Consider the following 16,681-nt stretch of genomic DNA (forward strand, 5'->3'; position numbering starts at 1 on the left):
TCAGTCTTGCTTAATTTTTATTAATTGACAAATCACAAGCTCAGAGTTCAGGTTACTTTTGACCTCAGAGGCACCTCTATGTGTATTTTCCTACTGCATGCCGAGTTGCTTCCAAGAGTGAAGTCAAGAGGAATGTCAGCTGGTGTGGGTGCCTACTGTGTATCAAAGTGTACCTGGAGCTTTGGATTGGCCCCAAAGCATTGCAATTCATTCATTTAGGCTATAAGCAGTATAGTAAATAACAGTTCAGAGGCCAGAGAATATTACTAGTCTCTGTACTGATGGTGACTGATTGGTTTTAGCTTTTATAAAGTTGTTTTAGTTCTCTTTAAGTGATCAGGTTGCTCACTGTGGTTGGTGATTGTAATCCAGGGGTGCTGGATTTTAGAGCTGAATTTGGTTTGTATTACTGTATTGTTTTTATTTTGTTTTTAAATGTAATTGTTGCATGTTGCCTAGAGAATGCATGTTATGAGGTGACAAATATAAACAAAAATAGTAGCTTCCTGCCCCTAGTTCTTTTCTCACAGCATCACTCTTCTTATCCTCCTCATATTTCCAGGGCACAAGATTCGAGCCAGCACAGAAAGCCACCAGTAGTACTGTTTCTACAATGAAGTCCTTATGGCAGTAATTTTGTTTTACACAGCCTTCAGAACGTAAATCTGTTTAGTACACAGCTGAATTCTGCAGGCTTTAGATGGGGTTGCTTTTAAATTTCTGTTAACTCTTTAAGATCAAAAGAAAGGATGGGAACTTGCCCAGTTACCTGGGAGTAATTTTTGCTCGCTCCAGAAATTAGACAAGTGGTGAATTGTAAACCTCATAATTGTGCTTGTTCTCGATGTAAATAATTTCAAAAAATGTTTCATAATTTGTTTTGAGTTGCATTAACGTTTTATACCAGATTTGAGTTGCATGAAAAAGTTAAATATATTCAGCCATTTGTCTTCCTTTGAAAACTTTATATTGGTGTGTGGTCTCTATAAGTAATTTCTTTTTAAAAATAAAAATAATATAACTAGTTATCCTGTATACCTTTTGAAAAAGAAAAATTAAAAAGGGAGAAGGCAAGTGCTGTAGAATCCAAAAAGAGAGAGAGAGAAGATAAGGAAAAAAGAAAGGAAGAACTAAAGAAGATTGTGGAAGAAGAAAGGCTAAAGAAGAAAGAAGAGAGGGAGCGACTCAAAATAGAAAAAGAAAAGGTCAGGTACTCCCCATCCTAGATCTTGATAGTTATGGATTTGAAATGGCAATGATAGTCATATTATGTAGCTGCATTTAGAGGTTCCCACTAGCCAGAACTTGAATCTTGGTGTAGGGGAGTGGGGGAGAGACAAGCAGAGATAGACAGGCAGCAGTGATGTGTCTCGTCAGGTGTGTACTAGTAGCAATGTTAGGTTGCAGATACATAAGTATTTCAGATAAATGGCTTCCTATTTGGAATGTTGCATCACTGTCTCAAACTCCCTGGCTAGTGTAGGATAAAATTGTCATTTCAGTATAAGCAATGTTGTGTTGTGGCATCACCCCTGCCTAGCCAAATACAAGCTGTTCTTTCATACTGATTGAAATAGGAATGTTAACACTTGCACTGGCTAACATGCATGTGGCCACTGACATGTATCATGAACTGATGTAAGGAATCTTTTAACTCAGTTTATACAACTTGAACCTGGATTACCTGGTATTGGAGGAATCAGGAAGCCAGAGACAAGGACTCTGAAAGAATAATACGCTGCCTGCTAAAAATTCAAGCATCAGAAAAATTCAGCCATTTATTTCAAGGTGTTAAGTGAAAAGTCACCATTTACCAAGTTAACAAAAGCTCAAAAACACCATAGATGTTGGCAGTCCCACACAAGTATAGGGAAAATGATGGCTAACAAAAGTGTAACATATGCTGTAAGTTTCCTAATGAATGTATCTAAATATGGGAAGGAGAAAGGAAAGAAGATGAGCACAGTTATATTCCATTTGGGGGATTTTAAGGTGGTAGTGTTGCTGCAAATGAGTGAGTTCTAGGGCAACATGGGCAGTAGAGTAAAAAGCGGGTTTTGGGGTGCAATAAAGTCACTGATTGAAGCTAGAAGGAGAGAGGCTTGAAGGTGATGGAAGAGGTGTTCATGGGTGTAGATGGAAGGATACGTCACAATAAGGAAGGAAATGCAGGGAAGAAATTACATGGTAGCAGTTTTCTCAAGAGTTCAGATTCACTGAGCATGTATGCAATTAGATTTTGGGGAAAGCCTTCATTCTCAGATTACCAAGAAGAGGGATGCTCCCTTCAGAATCATTTTCAAATAGCCAAAAGATGTATCACTCCTTTTTGCTACCATGTTTTCAAATAACTAGAAGAAAACAAAAAGAATGACTGTTTAAAAATAACCTCTCTTGTTATTTGAGAATGCAGGCACTCTGGTGGGGAGGCTTGGATTACTCAAATCTTCCCGGAATGAACAAAAACGTGGTAAAAGATTTCAGGCCTGGTTATGGGACGGAAACAGCCTTGGTCGCCCTGGTTGATGACTTACGCTGGGAAATGGATGGGGGGAGTGCTACCCTGTTGATTCTTCTGGACCTCTCAGCGGCTTTTGATACCAGCGACCATGGCATCCTTCTGGATTGTTTATCTGGACTGGGCTTGGGAGGCACAGTTTTAAAGTGGTTCTTGTCCTTTCTGGAGAAGCGATCTCAGAAGGTGGTGCTGGGGGACTTTGGTTCCACCCCATGGCCATTAGCCTGTGGGGTGCTGCAAGGTTCTATCTTGTCCCCCACGCTTTTTAACATCTACATGAAACCGCTGGGGGAAGCCATCAGGAGGTTTGGGCTGAAATGTCATCAGTATGCTGATGATACTCAGCTCTACCTCTCGTTTCCATCTGCACATCCCAGGGAGGCTGTGGAACTCTTGAACCAGTGTCTGGAGGCTGTTTTGGGATGGATGAGGGTGAACAAGCTCAAACTTAATCCAGACAAGATGGAGGTACTGTGGGTTGGGAAACCAACTACTTTGGATGGAGGTTTACAACTGGTCTTAGATGGGGTTGCACTCCCCCTGAAAGACCAAGTGCACAGTTTGGGAGACCTCCTGGACTCTGAGCAAACTGGGGAAGCCCAGGTGACTAAGGTGTCCAGGAGTGCTTTTTACCAGCTTAGGCTGGTACGCCAACTGTGGCCCTATCTGGAGAGGATGGACCTTGCCTCAGTTATCCATGCACTAGTCATGTCCAGGCTGGACTACTGTAATGTGCTATATGTGGGGCTGCCTTTGAAGACGGTTCAAAAACTCCTGCTTGTGCAAAATGCGGCTGCCTGAGTATTGGTGGGGGTGAGCCGATTCGATCATATAATGTCTGTACTGTGCCAGCTGCACTGGTTACTGGTGCGTTTCTGAGCCCAATTCAAAGTACTGTTTTTGACCTTTAAAGCCCTAAGCGGTTTGGGACCAAGTTACTTGAAGGACCATCTACACCCATATCAGCCTGCCCACACTTTAAGATCAGAAAGAGAGGCCCTTCTCATTTGCCCAATTGTGAGAGCAGTCAGGTGGGTTGAACACATGTGAGAGGGCCTTATCTGAAGTGGCCCCACATCTTTGGAATAAGCTGCCATCGGAGGTCTCCCATGCTCCCTCATTGCAATCATTTAAGAAGGCCTTGAAAACATATTATTTCACCTTGGACTTCTACTGATATGACTGCTACTGTTGCTGCTGTTAACATCATTGTTGGTTTTATTGTTGGTTTTAATTGTTTATTGTTGGCTTTTATTGTTTTTATTGTTTTTACATTTTTATCACTTTTAATATATTAATTGTTTTTATGTATTTTATTGTTGTAAGCCACCTTGGGAGGGCTTCTGCTCTGAAAGGCGGCCAAGAAATATTTAAAATAAATAAATAAAAGGATAGGAAAACCCAGGGAAATTTTAGGAAAAACCAGAGAAACAGAGTTCCAGCTGACTGATGGACCTGTTGGGGAGGCAATAGGGGTTAGTGAAAGAGACATATCTTTCCTTTAGTCTGTGCCTCTGGAGTATGAAATGCTGGAGCTGGAACGCTCTTCAAGAAACAAAATGTGAGGGTTGATAGAGAGACTACAGTATTTATCTTGCAGCATGCAATAAGGTTTCTTTTAGGGTAATAGATTCCTAATGTTCAATAACTTCTAGCTCCACCTTCTGTCCTAACTTTCAGCTTAATAATTAAAATGAAGGCAATGAGAATGTCTTCACTCTCAGGTTCCAATCTGACATTAAAATGTGCCAGTCAGAGGTACTACTGACAATGACTATTTCAGTTTCAATTGGAGGGGAGCAGTTCTGATTAACATATAACTGAATGTATTCTGATCAAACACTTTCCTGGCAGATGTTTGGAACTTACTACAATCTTTAACAGATGATAAGGAGCGAGGTAGAACAGGATCTCATAGATTAAGTTCAGACAAAGATTGCACCAGAAGTGATGCAGAATGTCAGGGTGGAAACTGAGCCCAGAGAGCCCCAGAGCAGTTCAGATTCTGAGGAGGAACAGCTCTCTGTGGGAGAGGGGCCAGCTCATCCCTCACAGGTCCAGCACCTGGCAGAGATTCCTCCTGCCAGCATTCCAGAGATAGATAGCGACCCGGGTAGTGAGGGAATGCAGGAGGGGGGCTTCTTAGATGCTCGACGCAGACGCAAAGAGCAACGAGCGATGGAGGGCGCGGAAAGGAGGCGTAGCACCCGTTCGGCGCGCAAGCAACGGCCGCCTCCCATGGACCCAAGGGAAAGAGGGAGGATCTCTCCCTCGCCCATAAGTTCTGGGTCTTCAAGTGACTCTCTTTCAAACAGGGATCAACTGACTACTTGAAACTTAGGCTACCCTGCTGTTCCTTGCTTTAGTTGCTGGTGATTAGCATCTGAAAGAGTCATTAAGTTGTAAAAGGATTAAAGCTTTGAAAAGAAATCCTTTCGTCTGTGTCTTGAGTTGGCTATTGGAATCTACTGGGAGAAGCCGCCAGAGTGCCCCTGACACAGAGGTTATCATGCACACAGACCTCAAAAGGATGTGCTAAGCTTAAACCTCTGAAATGACAGATTTCTCCTCATTCTCTCTCTGACGATAAAATTGAGTCCTTTTATCCCACTCCACTTCGGACATGCTATTGGGGTCTAGGAATTTGACCACAGGAATATTATCCTTCATAATTGTTGAGAGCTTTCTCTAGTGTAAAGGTAAGGCTACAGTTTGATTTAACCACTTTGGTAGTAATTTTCTGTGTAACTGCAGGAAAGAGAAAAGCTACGTGAAGAAAAAAGGAAATATCTGGAACATCTAAAACAATGGAGTAAGCGTAGAGAAGACATGGAATGTGATGATCTCAAGGTAATGTAAATTGAGAGATGTATGTACATATGTATGTGTTCAGTTTCTTGAACCCTTGCCATATTACTATCCTTGGATTTGGCATGATAGAGATGCAAAGCAGGAAATCAAATGGTCGTTATACATGTTACCATATTAAGACAGTCTATTCCATGTGACAGATTTAACAATATGGTTCTTTCTATGCTCCAGGTCCCCCTTTGATGCCTTACAGACATGTGGTTGCAAAACATTTGTCTGAAGAATATGTATATGTTGTAAATCTAGCATATGGTTATCACAGACGTTCCCAGTAGTGCCTTTTGAAAAACACATCTTAGGGATATTATGTCATGTACACTGTCAACGTTTTCTATATGTAATAGAACATTAATAATTTATATTATTAATATAATATAGTATCTCAATAGCTGGGAGCAATCAGAGCAGGTGTGCTCTGTGTCCTGGGAGTAAGAGACTGGAGTGGGCAAACAGGAGAGTTTTATGTGGGAGTTTAGTGGGGGAAGGGTTTTTTTGTTTTTTTATTGTGAGTGTTAACCAAACAAACAAAAACATAACAAAACCAAAAAAAAATTCAACTTTGCGAGATAAATTTGATTTATCTGCTACAGTGGAATGGCAATATTTGCAACTGAAACTTTTGTTAGTATCTAGTTCGGTCCTGCTGCTTTCACTGCCTTGGAGTCTCCTTTGCTATTGGAAAAATTTATTGAAACTGACCAGATATATTGACCCATGATTCATGTTTATAAATACTTATTATCAATGAATAAATATGATACATGTAGTCTACAGCAGGAATGGAACAGGGAATTGGAATGTCCTGTTTTGTCTAATCAATGGACCACTGTTTTGGCATCTGTATCGGATATTTCTATGGATCTTCGGTTACGCCTTATTCAGCAAAAACTTTTGTTTCGGGTCTACTGCAACGTCTCTTTAATAAAGGTTTGTCAAACTCGGCTAATTGTTGGAGGTGTAATGCATAATGCTTCTCTTATTGATATGTTTTGGAAATGCCCAACAGTTGCCTCCTTTTGGGAGGGAGTTATTATATGGATAAATTTTGTATTGGAAGTCTCTTTAATATTTACTGATGTAAATGTTATCTTACATTCCAAAAAGCAGGTAAGTAATTTAACACATGGTCAGCGCAAATGGATTCTTTGAGCCCTTTTGGCTGCTAAAAGACTGATATTCTAATACTGGAAGGATAAAGGCTCACCGCCTATAATGCAATGGATTGAAGACTTAACAACGCTAGCAACATTTGAAAGAGTGGTATATAGGCATAACTTACAAATGGACTTATATTTAGATATCTGGTCTGCTTTTACTCAAGTTTACGTGTAACCTATTCTTCATTTTTTTCTTCCTAGAATATTGTAATATCTGAAACGGAGGATTTTAGAATAAGTTGTTATGATGGGGGAAGGTTGAAGGGAGTTCAGGGAAATGGCAGGGTCATCTGGAGATCCTGCCACCATGGTCATTGAAGGAGTTGTTCCAGTCACCTGCAGGATGTGTGCCATGTTAGTCTTCCTGCCTGAAGGCAACATGAACTACACCAGCAGCAAGTGCAAACAAGTAGTTCTACTGGAATAGAAGATGAAGAGGCTTGAGGAACACTTCTGTACACTTCAACTTATCAGAGAGGAAGATAGGGTTTTGGATGAGAGGCTGAAAGCAATCTGGAAAGAGCACCAGAAGGGAGAGGTTTCCAAGGAAGAGGAAGAAAACAAAAGGGCAAGAGGTGGGGGAGTGGAAGTGCATGACACATAGCACCAAGATAATCAGGAGACATTCCTTCCACTGGAACTACACAACTGATACTAGGCTGTTCCCATGGAAGGTGATCTTGGACCACCTGCAGATGAGACACCACCCCACACTTCACAGAACATCAAGGAGGACAGTTGGACCCACGTCGATATGAGGAATTTAATCATGAACTTGAGGAGACACAGACACAAGCTTGTGGTTGCAGCCTCCCTACTGAGAGACACAGAGGCAGCCATATGCAGACCAGACATGTCGCCTTAGGAAGAGTGTTGCCTTCCTGGAGCATGTGCTCAAGTTCTGATGGAGGAGTACCAAGACTCATCAGGCCAACTGACAACTATCCTCTCCTGCTGGTCCATTGGGAACAAATAATTCAGCTGGAGAAAATGTTGAATGGATCTTGAAAGACTATGAAGCACTGGGTAGGAAAGTGAGAGATTGGGGGCACAAGTGGTGTTTTTAGTCTTTCATGTCAAAGGTCAGAGTGATGGTAGGGAAAACAAGATAGAAGAAGAGTACAGCTGGTTTTGCAGATAGTGTCTTTGGGAAAGAGCACCAGAAGGGGGAGGTTGCCAAGGTTTCCTCTGCTGGAGCAGGTGTGGTGTTCATGCTAGTGACAGCATCACCTGTTGTCTGATTGTCATGGAACTTGCACTGGCACGCACGGTACATGTAGGTTGTCAATCCTGCAGGGAACATTGGAAGCATGCTGCTTGGTGCTGGTGGAGAAGGGGTTTCCTCCCATCATCCAAGTGGTTTCTTGGTTCCTTTGACTGTACCTATTGGAGAACAGTCTGTGGGGAGCAAAGGGAGACAAAAAGCGAGTGATTAGCAATGATCAGCAGCTGGAGCACATAGTTCCTGGAGCTGGGATGAACTCCCCGGCACATCATCTGAGTCATGGTCTCCCAATGTGGGAGTTGTTTATTGATGGTGGTGTGCTTTGAGTTGAGTTACACCATATTCTCTGCCCTGTTGTGGTAATGTGGGTCAGGCAGTCGTTGATGGCTATTTTTAACTTTTCCCTTCCCATTGAAGTCAATGGGAGGACAATTCTTTGTGCCAGCTCTAGGCCTGGTGTGTAAAATTGGTGGCGTCACTGTGGATTGAAGAAGTATAGGATACAGCTCCTCCCCAAGGCATCCATGTCCTATCCATGACCCTGTCCTGTTTTGGCAGTTCCACTGATGAAGTGTTCTGGTGGTGTGTTTTTTACAGCAGTGTATTCCGTTAAGGTGGAATAGCAAAACTTCCACCAAATCCTATTGTCCCTCAGCCAGTGGATCTCGAGTTTGGGTTCTGCCCTTAGTTTTTGATGATGATGATGATGAAACTAGATTTCAAGGGTCTAACAAGTATTCTGTTTGCCTAATTTTAGACTTGCTTTTGGCTAATGTTATCAGGAGGATAGTATTCTGTAATATGCTGATGTTGCATCAAGAATAAAGAATGTGGACTGTTTATTCTTTGCTTTTTTAAAATGGAGTGTTTCATTTTTTTCTGTGCAATATTGAAGAGGCTTTATATTGTGGTTCTTTTTAAAGCATGACCAATTTGCTGACATTATAAAATAAGTTTTTCCTAATATTTGGAGTTCGTTACACAGCTTCATAAGAGTCAGATTCGTAGTTTTGATCCTCTTTTCTTTCTTTTAGCTTGCACACAGAAGGCTGGGTTTTAGAACTCTTTCCCCTTTCAAATCAATTTTTAATCAAAGATCGCTCCTAGAGGAAAATCAAACATAGTGATTAGATCTAGAATCAATTGCATACCAGACCAAAAATCAAACTGCTGTTTTGCTTGTTGGCCTGCAGCTCTTTGAGATGAGCGTGATTGGCTTGCTATTGAAATGAGGGCTATTCTGCCTCTTCTCGATAGTGAGCCAAGACAAATCATTGTTTCTGAAAAAGAATATTGATAGTGAAGGATAAAATACTTTAATTACTGGCATACCTATGTTTCACTCCAGTTGTGAGTAAAGACAAAAGTCACATCTTATAATTAAATACAGCATGGTTTCCTTAACTGGAGAGCTACATTTTGTTTAGGAAAATTTGTATTGCCTTCTGTTCACAGAGTGTCTGTCTTAACTATTTCCTATATAGAACAAAGTGCATATAATCCATAAAACAAGACAGACCCTGCCCACTGGCTTACAATCTAAGAAGACACAACGCACAAGGAAAAAAGATGGTGGAGGGAAGAGGGGGGAAATTAAGCCTTTCAGCAGGGCTGGTGAAATGGCCCGTCTTTCCCCTCTCATCTCCCTCAGTACAGCCTGCTGGAATGGCTCCTGGTAGTGACAGTTGAGCATGGCTAGATGGGACATGCTGACATTTGTAGAATATTTTTCTGTCTAAACAGGCATAGGATTGCCCCATTAGCTACAAAAGATATTTATATTCAGCATAATAAACATAAAGCAAATCTGCGGGCTTACATTCTTGGTTGTTCATTTCATAAAATTTGTTGTTTTGTTTTGCATTACAGGAGCTTCCAGTTCCAACTCCAGTAAAAACCAGACTACCTCCTGAGATCTTTGGTGATGCTGTTATGGTCTTGGAGTTTCTCCATGCTTTTGGGGAACTCTTTGATCTTCAAGATGAGTTTCCTGATGGAGTGACTTTAGGCAAGTGTTTGGGGGGCGGGGGCGGGGTTAGCCTTTTATTTTAAGGTCCACGACTTTCTGTTTGTCTCTGATGTGTGGGCATTCATAATAATTTCCTAAAGATTTCACTTAAATGTAGAGCCAATTCACATGCATGAATTGACTGGGTTTTTTTAAAAATGTTTTTCCTCGATGTGTATTGGATTGGATGGAGATTTTGCATGAACCCAGCTATATGTGGAGATGGCACACATCCGTCTCCATGATGGTGATGGCTGCAGAAACTGCCACCATGATGACTGTTATGCCTGTGAGCTGTCTTGTGTAAAGTCCAGTTCATATCTCGGCTTCTCTGTGCAATCCTGTATGTGTATTTGGTTTATGTGTGTGATCTGGCATAAAATTTATGAAGCCTTTTAAAGCATGTTTGAATATTAATTTTACAATTTACAGTAGTCATCAACTACATTGACCAAAGAAGCCAGGTTGTGACATCTCTCCCCCACCTTCCCCCATAACACACTCTCTTCTGCCAGCATATTCATAATTTTCCATGCATGAAAACTCTAGGTCCCAATGCTGTCCCTGCTTAGCTGAAAAGGAATGTGGGGCAGCGTTTGTTTTGCAAAAAAAGAAAGAGTCAGAGAGAGAGAGAGAAAGTTTCTCTTCCCTTCCCTCAGAGGATTAACTGGAGGTGAATGGTGGGCTAGTGGGAATGGTGGGCTAGTGGGAGGACAGATATGATCTACTTTGGCTTAAGGGCCACCAATTGACTTTTTTTTAATGTATCTTATCAAATATGCCCTTTATTGTATGTCTGCTGCCTGTCAACAGTCAGCCTGATCATATATATGTGCTTGGATGTATGCATAAATGTTTCATGTGCCCAAGTGTCTCCATTCATTTCAACTCAAGTGCACCTGCACATGCTGACCTATGGGTTTATGCACAATGGATGTTGCATATAGATTTGCCCCTTATTTGAAACAAAATGAGAGTTTTTCAAGTGGCAGAGTTGATCCATCTGCATTTCTACTACCTGGAATAAATGGCTGAATCAGGGCAAATGTTTCTCCTGCACCAGTTTGAGAATATCCCATACAATAACTTGATAAATAATTTGACAATTAAATGTTGGGGAGCTGCTTTCACATTTTCTCTCTGTGTATTTGTAGCAGTTTTGCTAAGAAGACTTTCTCTTACTTATTATTTATAGAGGTTTTAGAGGAAGCTCTTGTAGGAAATGACAGTGAAGGCCCACTATGTGAATTGCTGTTTTTCTTCCTGACTGCCATTTTTCAAGCCATGGCTGAAGAAGAAGAAGAAGTGGCCAAAGACCAAATAGCTGATGCTGAGACCAAAGGTCAGACTTCAACTGTACTTCTTAAAGCAGAACTTACTGTGCTTACTGTGCTTCTTAAAGCATGCTAATCTGCATGCATGGCAATATTTCTTCAATTAACATTGCTCTGCTTCACTGTGCATTATTGGTGTACAAAAGAGAAGGTGTTTTAGGTGCAACCTGCAGTGGTCATCCTGGTGTATTTTGTATTTGCGTTTTTAAAAAGTTAAGTGTTCCCTTTATTATACATATCAAGAATGTCATATAGGCATATTTTCCAAAACTCTCAAAATTGAGTCCCACATTTTCATTTTAAAATTACATCAGCAGTGCAGGTTACTTTTTACTGAAGTTCCAGAAGGTATATGCTCTTCATCAGGTGTGTGACCTAAATAACTTCCAGAGGAGTATATGTGTTAGTTTCCTGTAACAAAAACTGTCCTCTACCACCTTAAAGTCTAACATTTATTATAATTTAAACTTTTCTGGACTAGAGTCTACTTCATCAGATGAAAACCTATGTCATAATACATTTGTTTGTCTTTAAGGTAGTGCTACAAGAATGTTTGTCAGCTGTCATATCATAAAAGCACTTAGTGTTATTACTCTTTTTCTTCAATGGCAAGTAGTAATGTTATCCACATACTGGAGTACTTGGTCCAGGCATGTATGCTAATAGTTCACTTCTTGGCTAACTTAATTAATTAGAAAGAGATACACACAATTATTTTGTCAAACGACACACTTCTAAAAATCAAGATACACTTTAAATGTTTATTCTTAGAAGCGTAAAGCCTAATGATGGTTTGATTGGTTTGTATCCAGTGGGTTATATCCAGTGTTAGTCTAACATAGCTCCCATTCATTTTCAATGGATCATTTTCAATAGGACTAATACTGGATACAACCCGTAAATACTAGAGCCATGAATTACATGGAAACCTGGCTTTTGTTAATTGTTAACAAAATATGAACAGCTATCTTCATATTAATCCCAGTGCCTGCATTGTGAATGCTGAACTGTATCCCACAGGATAGTCTCACATAATTTTTTTAAGTTCGAAGTTTCTCATAATAATTGCAGAATCTATCGTTAGGAAAACATTGCAAACAGCAAGGAAGCAGCTTTAATAATATTTGATATCTAACCCCTGAAAGGGTACTGGGGCTTGGAAGAGCATTTAGTGTGAAATCACCTGCTTCATAATAAAAGTTAACTATATCCCCTTCCCTTATTTTTTTACATGTGACATGAGTTAAGACCAATGGTTTATTTGAAATGTGTTGCTTCTAATCCCCAGAATATGTAATACTTGGCAAGTGAAAGAAATGAAGTTTGTTTATTTATTTGTTACGTTTATATTCTGCCTTTTTTTCCAAGGAGCCCAAGGCGGAGTAGATGATTCTCTTCTCCTCTCCATATTATCCTCACAACAACCTGTGAGGTAGGTCAGGCTGAGAGTCAGTGACTGGTCCAAAGTCACCCAGTGAGCTTCATGGCCAAGTGGGGACTAGAACCTGGATCTCCCAAGTCCTAGTCCAACACTCTAACTATTACATCACACTGGCTCTCAGTTTGGAGGATCAAGGCAGTTAACATCTTAGCAATTTGTGAGGGCCTATTTTAGGGGGTGGGGCAGCTTGTTGGGAAACCTGCATTGGAAATCTTTGCTCTTGCATCTTTTCTTTTCTTTTTTGCAACCACGAAGATTAGGATGCTGAAGTTTTTCTTGGTTTTTGCAGAATGTGTCTAACCTAATACTTGCATGCCCTGAAGTGAATAGAAATTTATCTCTTCTCTAGAACCAATACTGTCACAATTGAGGGTATAGTGTCTTAGGGGCTTGTGGGAGAACCACACAAAAGAAACATATGTGGTTAAGGTGTGCTGCATAGGATTGTGTGCATCAACCTGAATATTCTGTTAGATCTCTTGTCCCATCCAGAGAAATATGGTTTTCAGAGTTTCTTGGGTGAATGTTATACTGTATAAGGAATGTGTAGTCATGGCTTGGTTGAGGGGAAATCCAAATGAGTTTTAGACCTGCTGGCAAATCACTTATGCGGGAAATAGTATTATCTCAACACTCAGCCAGCAATCTTTGAGGACATGAGATATCTTGTGTACCCATAGACAGAGCATTCATTGTTGTTTGGAGTAATTTATAGGAAGTAGTTTTCTGTAGGCTGTTGGTATTACTATTGACATGAATAAAGATGTGTCTGTGTCACTCACACATTTTTTAAAGGACTGTCTTAAACTGAGAACTCCTCATTGTAATATTCCAGAGGGAGCACTCATTTAGTCTATCTGTAAAATCAAGTATTGTTTTGAATTTTCCATAGTTTTGACTGAGGGATTCCAGCCAAACTCATAATTATAGCATATTTATTTTAGATTGCTACATTTATACCCTGCCTTTCCATAAAATACACCCAAAGCAACTAACAACTAATCAAAATCACAATTTAAAAACAATGTAATAAACTATATGAAATGATCTAAAAATCATTTTAGACTTCCCCTTCCCCACCCCAGCCAGAATGCCATGGTGGATGACACTGAAAGTCACTGAGAAGTACAACAGGACCCACAGGGATGTATGTCCCCTGTCCAGGTCCCAGCAAAGGTCATCCACCAAGATAACCCAAACAATTTGTTTCCCATACCTATTTTTGAAACCAGATTGAAATGGATCTAGATGTGAGGTCCCCAGCCCTTTTGGGGGACGTGGGCACGTCTGGCATTTTGAGAAAGTGTTGTGGCATCACAAAATGGCTGCCATGGTGGGCATGGCCAATCACAAAACACCCATTTCAGAGGAGGCAAACTGGTGAGGATGAAAGATAAGTAATGTGCGCAAGAACCTGATTACAAGGCAGAAGTGGGGTCTGAGCCACAAAAATTGCTCATTGTAGTCAGATTTCTACTCCAACAGAACAACCATTTTGGAGAGGCAAACTTTCTCTTATTCTCTCTCTCAAGTGTGTGCCAGCCAACTCCCCCACGTCTCTTTCTTTCTTAGAACACACACACAAACCCAGGAAAGGGGGGGACCACTGAAATACCCAGACCCAGAGGGGAGGCAAAACAAAGTGCCCCACTTTCTGCTCCCCAGGCCACATCTGCCCTCCTCCCTGATGGCCCGGCCTGCTCTCTTCCTCCCTGCCCATGGTCACATCTGCCCTGTTTCCTGCCCTGCCCCATCTGCTCCGTCCTCCCTCCATGGTTCTGGATTTCCCCTTCTCTATTGTACCCCCACATGGCTCTGCCCTCTCTCCCATATTGCTCCATGTTACCTACCTTTCCTCCTTTAGACCCTCAGTGGCTCAGCTCAAGTACAGCTCAGTCACCGTGGGTACCAACCACCCAGAAGAGAAGTAGGCATGTGCAGCAAAGGGCATGCAGCAAAAGCAGGCAGGCAGAGGAGCAGCCCAGGCCAGGGATACTATTTTAGTTGGATGGGGTGGAAGTGGGGGGTATTGTGCAGAAGAGAGAAAAGATAGCATGTAGAAAAAGCTGGAGTTGAAATGCTACCATGCACTTGAGCACCTTGCCTAAGAATAGAATATTGGAATGGAATCTTAGAAACTGGCTGGAAATTATCCAATGTAGTAGGATTCAGGGAGGGGCTTCTTTAGCAAAGGTCGTATCAATGCCTCTCTTAGGCCTGATGGAACCACTCTCTCTTGTACCGGGGCAGTAACCACTCCCTGGCCCACTTAGCCAGCTTTTATAAGCCAAGAAGAACAAGGGTCGAGCACATGTCTCAATCCTCTAAGAATCCTGTCTACATCCTCTGGCTCTACAAATTGAAAAGTATCCATTGGAACAGGACAAGCAGGTACCAAAACTACGAAAACTGGATGTGCACTACCTATGTTGTCCAAGTGAGAATGGTTATGAGTGGTTTTATCTACAAAGTGTCTTGCAAATTGGTCACATGCTCAGTTTTGTGCTGTAGCTTATTCTGTTTGGGTAGCCTCCTTTCACATGAATAAATGCAAAAGGCCTTCAGAGATCTGTGTAAGAGTAGCTCAGAAGAAGAAGTTAACTTTTGCTCATGGTGACTTTTGTGTTCAATGTAATTATGCAAGGATAGCTCAATTCTTGGGGTGGGCGGGGGAGATGTAGTAGTTGTCACTAAACAGTCATCCTGAGTAGGGATGTATGGATTTTGTAAAATCTGTTCCATCTGCATTTTGCAAATTGTCAGGTGCCTTTCGTTCCGTCATCCGCTCATTGACAGAATCGGATTTTTCCTAAAATTTGTGCAAATTCGTGCTTGCGCAACAGCACAACCCCCCAAAATGCGCATTTTCATGCTTTAGCCTATGGGGGAAATGCGCATTTTTGGCTGGTGGTTTTTTTAATGTACTTTCCTACTACTAAATTCACGTAAAATTCTGGAAAGTTTAAAAAAAAAACCACCAGTCTGCGGAATCCGTGCGACTTGGGAAAGCTGGTCCACTGCAGAATCCACAGGTCAAGAGTCATAGAAATCCCAACTAATTTGATTCTGTTATGGATTTCTGCGACATCCTTAATCTTGAGTAAGAATAGAGGAGACCTCCATCTGGAAAAAAAATATGAACAAATCAGGAATAAGAAATCTTGGCTTTAAAGAATACGTACACTTTAACTCCTGCATAAGAACAGGAGAGAAGTCTAAAGTGCATTAAAGTTTGTTAACTGGAAATAGCTGTATGTGTGAAAGGGTCATAGTTACTTGCTGATGCTGCAAAATGATTTACATAGGCTTATTGTTGGTTTCGTATGCTCCCAGTTTAAGTAGTGTTTGTTTGTATTTCCCTAACAAGTACTGGTATCTCTTCAGTGACAAAGTATGATATGTGGAAATGTCTGTGTTTTGTCCCTCTGGAAAACCTTGATGTTGCTGCATCTAAACTGCCCGAAGCTGCTTTAGGGCTGGCTTATTGGTGTGCATCTCTGATCAACTGTGTGGAATATGGAATCTCTTATGCAGTATGGCAGATCAACACTCTGGTTGCTGGCGTCTGTTTCTATTGAGCTTGCACTGCTTAATCATTATAAGGAATGTAGTAGTAGGATCCTGTTTGACAGTTTGCATTAAACCTCTTTTAGAAGATCATGTCTTTGGTTTACCCTTCTTTGCATGTGTGTGTTTGTACTCTTGCAGTCAGCTTGCGTGCAGTGCAAGATGCTTTTAGTGAGTGTGGCATGCTTTCTCCGGCTTTTCAGTAGTATGCATTTGTTTGTTGCACTGCACCTTACACAAATATTGAGTTTATATGTTGCTTTAAAAAGGCTTGCTTGCTTGCTTCGCCTCCCAAATGTAAGTTTAATTTACACTAGAATAAAGTCTTTATTTCCTTAAAGATTTAACAGAGGCTTTGGATGAAGATGCAGACCCCACAAAATCTGCACTCTCTGCAGTTGCAACTTTGGCAGCTGCTTGGCCCCAGTTACATCAGGGTATGTGTGGGTTTCACTTTTTTGTTATGTTGTTTTGCTCTATTTTACAAAATGTATAATTCATATTGTTTGCTAAATACTCTTAGAAGCCAAATAGTCTAATCTCATTCTATTGTTAACTGT

At 41.0% G+C, this 16,681-nt stretch overlaps 1 protein-coding gene across 4 annotated transcripts in view; it reads left to right on the forward strand.

Annotated features, from left to right (window-relative positions):
- Positions 1 to 16,681, forward strand: part of BAZ1A (bromodomain adjacent to zinc finger domain 1A) — a 108,758-nt gene that overhangs the window by 70,621 nt on the left and 21,456 nt on the right. For all 4 annotated transcript variants that reach the window (XM_084843825.1, XM_084843786.1, XM_084843796.1 and 1 more), the window contains 5 exons: positions 1,051 to 1,205; positions 5,273 to 5,368; positions 9,641 to 9,779; positions 10,975 to 11,121; positions 16,463 to 16,558. In XM_084843825.1, coding sequence (XP_084699951.1) covers positions 1,051 to 1,205; positions 5,273 to 5,368; positions 9,641 to 9,779; positions 10,975 to 11,121; positions 16,463 to 16,558 — 633 coding nt within the window. The remainder of the gene's footprint in view (positions 1 to 1,050; positions 1,206 to 5,272; positions 5,369 to 9,640; positions 9,780 to 10,974; positions 11,122 to 16,462; positions 16,559 to 16,681) is intronic.

The sequence above is a fragment of the Heloderma suspectum genome, chromosome 1, assembly GCF_057233095.1.
Source record: "Heloderma suspectum isolate Gila_16-S chromosome 1, 16-S_ref, whole genome shotgun sequence".
Taxonomy (NCBI): Eukaryota; Metazoa; Chordata; class Lepidosauria; order Squamata; family Helodermatidae; genus Heloderma; species Heloderma suspectum.